The following is a 6532-nucleotide window of genomic DNA, read 5'->3' on the forward strand; positions in this document are numbered from 1 at the left end:
GCCCAGCCACTTATTCCTCTGGAGAAAGGTTGGCTTTCTCCTTGCAGGCTGCTCTAGTGGAGAATGGGTGATAAAATCTAGTTACAACACAAGTTTAAAAAAAAAAAAAAAAGGATTAAAGCTGAGATTTGAAGAATGGGCTACTTTGAAAGAACCTAAATTCCAAGCTCAGAAAGTTTTTGAGTGCGACTAAAACTGTTCGGAATGTTGTATTATCCCTCCACCCCAACCCCCGAAGGGTGTCTGACCCTTGTATCTATAGGAAGGTTGAACTACTTAACCTTTTGTGGTTATTGTAACTCTGCGGTTTTATCCAGTGGTTGCATTTTATGAGTCTATGAAAGCGTGTAAGCCAGAATCTAGTGCAGAAAAGGTATTCAGTGTGGGTCTGTACAAAGAATAAGTGGAGTAATATGGATGAAGAGACAGGAGGAAGGAAGAAATAAGGAAGATGAAGAAAGGACCCAGTTTGTCATTTCAAGGCAGTCAAACAGATCTGCCTTGAATGGATATGCATTCACTAGGATGTAACTTTGAGGAAAATTACTTAACCTCCCTGAGTCTTTTTTTTTTTTTTTTTTTTTAATTGAATTCATGTTTAATAATTACAGGCACCGTGCCCCCCCTTCCCCCTGCCCAGGCAGCAGCAGGGGTGGTGCAGGGGCTGGGGCGTATGCCCCCAGCAGCGAGGACGGCAGTCCCAAGAGTGATTTTTCAGAAAATAAAAAAGGACCAAGGGCAGGCAGTGGTGCCCCCCCCCCCAAGACACACCAAATTTCAAGACTTTATATATATCTCTGTGCCCCAGGGGGAGGAGAGGGACACCTGGCAGCATCCTGGAGGGGAGCCCCAAGCAGCCCCAAGCCATCCTGCCTCTTCAGCCACTTTATTAACTCAGACATCGCACTACAGGCACCCACTGCCACTGCCGCTGCCGCTGCTGCCACCCCCCTTGCAGTCCGGGCGGCTGGCTTGGCCATCCGAGTGTCCATGGGGCTCCAAGTCCCCGGCCCCACCCACCCTCAGTTGTGGTCAGACTCCTCCTCCTCGGCCTCACGAAGCCACTTGAAGAAAGCTGTGACAGATTTAAGGGCCACACCCTTGCCCTGCTGTTCAGCGGGGTCCTTGCTACTCTCCCAACTATAGAAGGCGTCCTCCTTCACCACGTCCTCATCGTACAGCGCATCAAAGAACATCCGAAGCAGGTTGGGGGGCTGTTCTAAGGTCACTACAAGGGCCTGGAGGGCGTAGAGCGCCTGCAGCTCCTTCTGCTCGTCACATAGGTACTTCTGTAGCAGTTTCGCTCGCGCTTTCAGCACCGCAACATCCACTCGGAGAGGAGTCTCAGAGATAATTGCAGAATAGCAGACCGTTGTCATGAGAGCTCGAACTAATGTGTTGGATGCTACCTGCTGCTCATTCACGTTGGCCTCTATCCAGTCAAACACCCGCTGGTTAGTGCTGCCCTCCTTTAGCAGCTTCTCCAGCTGCTTGCTCAGCTCATCAGAGGACAGCAACCTCTGGCCAGGGGCTTCTGACTCCTCTCCCAAGGTATACTCCACCTTCTGCGCAGTGACAAAGGCACCGACATCCTGGCCTTCAGGTAAAAATTCCTTCCAGCTGAGTCCAGCCTCTCGCCACAGCGTCCCCACCTTCTTGGGACCCATGCTTTTGCATAGGAGCCCCAGGATCTCCAGCAACAGGGAAGCAGCTTTGCCCAGGGGTCTCAGAGGTTTTGTAATCTCCCTGAACAGCTCCCCCATGGGCACCGCACCTTCATGCAGAATGGGCGTTACCAGTTCTGCTAGGTAGAGCCACACATGAGGGATGTCAATTTCCATGTCTTCAGCCAATTCCAGGATTTCATAGAGCCCTTGGTAGTACTGAGCAGTGGAGAGGTGCCCGGCACAGAGCAGCTGGTGCAGCAGTCGCCCCATGTGCTCACGGGCAATGGCGCTGCGCTCCAGTGTGGACTCGATGCCGTGCCGCACAAAGATGAAGAGCAGCGAGGGCGAGGCCAGCTCCTGCACACACTGAACCGCCTCCTTCATGTCATTGAGATGGAGGTATTCCTCAATGATGGCCCTGGATTTCTTCTCCAGCTCCTCTTCAGAGAGCGCAGCCTTCGGAGGACTCGCAGGGGGCAGGGCGGCTTCTCGCTTCACAGCATCCCGCCCGCGGTCCCGATCCTCCGTGAGGCTAGCTGCCTTGCGCAGTCCCTCAGGCTGAGAGGGCCGCTCTCTACTCCGCTCCTCCACTTCCTTGCTGAAGCTCCGCTTGGTGGCAGGTGTCCGTGCGCGATCAAGCCGGTCACCACGGTCACCTCCCCGTTCACTCCGCTCTAGGCGGTCTCCCCGGTCCCCAGCTTTCTCACCTCGTTCCCGGCTCAAGCTACTCCTCTGTACCACACGTCTGTTATCTGTGCTTTCTGTAGGTACTGCTTGTTGAAGGGCTGAGAAGCGATTCAAAGTACTAGTAGCTGGACGAGCAGCTTCTGATGCTGCATCGGAGGGCTTGGCTCCTGAGCCTCCACTGCTACCCTTGCCCCAGCTCAATCGCCCTCCAGGTGCAAACAGCTGGTTGTTAGAATCAATGGAGCCAGGCCCTACCTTCGTGATCTTAGTGAGTCGTGAGGTGTCAATAGGGCGGCTGCCCTTGCTGATGGGCACTGTGTTCCAGCCACCATCATCCACAAGTGGAAGGCCACGGCTGATGGGTGGGCCTGGAGGACCACCCCGACGCTTGTCGCCGCCCTTGGCCATTAACTGCTGCACTTTTATGTGCTCCCGATGCTCCTCCATCTCAGCTTCCTTGTGGATTTGGTCAATCGTCTTGGGACCCTGGTCCCCTCGACGCGGCACCCAATTGCTCCGTCGCAGATCCAGCACGTCTTGCAGCATAAAGCGGATTCGGGATGAAGTCTTCTTTTCCTTAATGATTTTTTCCATCTGGTTGAAATACTGATCCATCCGGGGCTTGGCCTTTTCAAAGTCCAGGTCTTTGCCAATGGTGGTGAGCAGACGGCAAAGGCATTCGAGGGACTCTTCATCATGGTTCTTAAGTAGTTTAACCACACAGTCGTGCATGATCGCCTCTGTTAACATCTTCAGCTTGAACAACTCCCCGATAAACTTGATATTCCCTAAAGAGCGCCGCCGGGCTATGTCTCGAGCCTCTTCCAGCTCTTCCTTCAGGCGTCCCCGTTCCTCTGCCGTGGCAGCTTCATCCATCTCTTTTTGCTTCTTCTCAAAAACCTCATCATCATCTTTGTCTTTTTCAAACTCTTTCTGACATCGATTTAACAACAGTTTTCTGAAGTTCACAGTCACTGTTGGCTTTTCTGTAGTGGGCACTTTCAGCGCCATGAGGCAGCGGCACATGTTGGCATAGGCCACAGAGAAGTTGGGTTCTGAAATGGCCTTCTCGAAGATGAGGTCAATGACCCCTTTGAGGCGTTCCTCGGTGTCGATGGCTAGCTGCGTCACCTGCTTCATAAGCTGCTGGAACATCTGGGGTGTCAGCTTATTCAGGATGGAGCGCACCCTGCGGAACAGGTCCTGGGTTTTGCTGCCATCAGTGTCCTCCTCCCCTCGGTCCTTATCAGTCACTGTCCGCTTGCTACTGGGTTTCCAGGCCTTCTCTGCTTTGTTCAGCTTTATATCTTCAGTCATTGACACCGTGGCAATGATCTTGCGTGGTTCCTTTCGGGGGCCCTGCTGAGATCGCCGGGGTCCCAGACCAGCCGGCCCTCGGGGCAGCTCCCCACCTGGCCCACCCCTCGGGGGCCCACGGCTGCTAAGGGCTGGTCGGCCAAGGTTGGCAAAGGACGGAGTGAAGTCTGGGCCACAATTTATGCCTGGAAGTCTGGCGGGATCCAGTGGCCGCAATGGTGTTTTATTGGCCTTATCCAACACCACATCACTGATATGGGGCAATCCCTCTGGCTTCTGCATACTGGCAAAGATGAACTGAAAGCCAAGCAGGAACTCACGGTCATAACGCTTTTTCTCCTCAAGGTTTAGAGGCTTCCACTGATCTGACTTATATTCATACTTCTGTTCCCCCGGCTGGATGTTGTCAGCATTTTGAATCTTGTCTTCCTTTGAGTCCCAGGTCTCGTCTGCTTCCTCAGGTCGCGGGGGCACACTGCTGCCCTCAGGCTCTGGGCTGGGATTGTTGCCTACAGGAGGCTGATTTTCTACCTCTGGTATTCCTGGGTTCACCTCCTTGAAGGCATCTAGAAGGTCTCCTACAGCCTCCTTCTTATTGAGCTCCTTAATTTTCCGTCTCCTCTTTGGCACAGATACTGCCACTTGGGTGGCTGATGCCACCTCCAAATTCTGGGACAGGTGGGCTGGGACAGGGGTGCTCTCTAGGGGGAGCGGTTCCTCTCCTCCCTTCTCACCCTCAGCTTCTCCTTCCTCTTCCTCTTCTTCCTCTTCCTCCATGTCCTCCTCCTGAGCAGGGGAAGCAGCTGGAGGAGCCACAGCTGGAGTGGCAGAAAGGATGGTGGGGGGAGCCACCGATGCTGTAGCCTCCTTGGCCTGCTCCTCTGGTTCACTGACGGGGCTTAAGTCCACAGCTGGTGGCGAGGGGGCTCCGTTGAGCAGCTCCTCAGGTTGGGCAGTTGGAGCAATGGGCATGGGGGATTCAAAGGGACAAGCCGGGGGAGGGAGAGGGGCAAGCTCCGGGCTCGACTCCAACTCTGGTTCCAAATTCTCAGATAGGACTGTGCCATTAGGCTCAGGAAGAATTTCCACCTTGTGAGATGCCAGGGGGGTGGGAACCTGGAGAGGACTGGAAGAGAACTCAGATTCTGGAACTGGTTTGCTAAGTGTCACTTCTACTTCCAGTATGGGTTCAGCGAGGGGAGTGGGTTCTGGAGAGAGGCAATATGGCTCCCCAGTTTCAGGGGGCATGGGGGTTGATTCTTCTACAGATGTTTGTATCATCCCCGTTGTCATAGTGTCCCCAGGAATAGGGAGGACTGTGAGATTAGGCTCAGACCCCGGTTCCAAGACTGGGGGTGGTGATGGGGTCGGAGAAGGTGATGAAGGCTGGGATTCTGAAGGGCTGTGCTCTGGGCCAGGCAGCCCTGGCCGCTCCCCAATGATTGCTCCCTGCGACCGGTCATCTGGCCGGACAACAACAGCAACCTGGGGTGTCTCCCCATTAGCCTGAGGCTCCAGACCACCTCCCGTCTGGGGAGGGGTGGGTGTGGAGGCAGTGCGGGCCCCAGACATGATCTCCTCCGTGATATCCTTCCCTCCTTGGTTTGGGTCTCGAATTCGGATCGTCTTCCGCTCCCTCTTGGGAGCAATCTGGGGTGGCTGGTTCATCAAAACCGGCGGGGGAGCCACACCAGTGGGAAATTGCTGCACACCCTGGGCTGGGTAGTAGGCGCCAGCGTAGGTCCCAAACTCTGTAGGGCTTGCACCCGGATAGAAGCTTGGGGCTCCCGGCTGCACAGGATACTGCTGTGTCGGGACAACATATGTGGAACGCCCCTGTCCGGGGATGTAGTAGGCCCCCTGGGAGGCTGGGTAGGAGATCTGGGAAGGGATCATCATTACTTGGGATCCAGCAGGGTAGACATGGGCAGCTGGGCCAGGGCGGGCGGGGGCTGCACTCTGCACTCGGGAGGCTGCACTGCTCGGGGGCTGGGCCCGGCTAGGGTAGAAGTGCTGGCGGGGCTGAGAAGGCGTGTTCATTTGTGTCGCTTGAGGCGTACTGAACACCACCGGTGCTGTCTGCCCCGGGGGAAACGCTGGCTGTGGGAGTCCAGGGGATGGGGCAGGTGGGGGGCCTGTGGGCTGTGGAGCTTTGTTCATTTCATTTGGTGCCACATCAGGGTCCCCCCAGCACCCCCTCGGTTAAGAATAAATCCACGGTGCGGCCTACAGGTTCTGGGCATCCGAGGGCCTTCAGTCTCCTTCAGTCCGCGCGGCCGAGCCCCACGCAGCCGCACAGACGTAGTCCACAACCATTTCCGGCTCCCCGCACGGATCCCGCTCGGCGGCCACCGCTTCCCTCCCTGAGTCTTGATCTCTCATTTGTAAGATTGGGACAATACCACTCTCATTGGGCTGATTTGAGGAATAAGTGAATTGCATGTAAAATGTATATCATACTTCATAGTAGATAGTAAGCATCCTATCGGTACCATTTCACTTCTTGACAATCTTGTTGTCATTCCTGTTATCCATATCAAAATGTGGTATTTGAAAGAATTCTAGAAATATAAAAGTATGGTAAACTGATTCCATCCACCAGCATGATAGCTATGAGGACACCTCTAAGTAGAAGTCAATGTAGAGGTGTAGACATCTAAGGAATTTTATTTTTCTGCAGTTAACTTTTATACTAAGAGCCTACATGGCCTCTTTCGTATTTTCCTATTTTAGCCACTGAGAGTTCTGAGATTTTAAGGTGACATAGATGCAGGGAAGCCTGTGATTTCTTTTGTTATTATTGGTATCTCTTCAGTCTGTTGGCAGCTAAGGAAAGCAGTAAGTCACTGTTCAGAGATGCC

The 6532-nt window shown here is 54.1% G+C and overlaps 1 protein-coding gene across 1 annotated transcript; it reads right to left on the minus strand.

The window, feature by feature from the left end:
• Nucleotides 1–563: 563 nt before the first annotated feature.
• Nucleotides 564–6025, minus strand: LOC125965343 (eukaryotic translation initiation factor 4 gamma 1-like). Its single transcript, XM_049714610.1, has one exon. It carries the CDS (start codon nt 5829–5831, stop codon nt 1023–1025), a length of 4809 nt encoding a protein of 1602 aa, XP_049570567.1. The 5' UTR covers nt 5832–6025; the 3' UTR covers nt 564–1022.
• Nucleotides 6026–6532: the final 507 nt, after the last annotated feature.

The sequence above is a fragment of the Orcinus orca genome, chromosome 1, assembly GCF_937001465.1.
Source record: "Orcinus orca chromosome 1, mOrcOrc1.1, whole genome shotgun sequence".
In the NCBI taxonomy this organism is placed as follows: Eukaryota; Metazoa; Chordata; class Mammalia; order Artiodactyla; family Delphinidae; genus Orcinus; species Orcinus orca.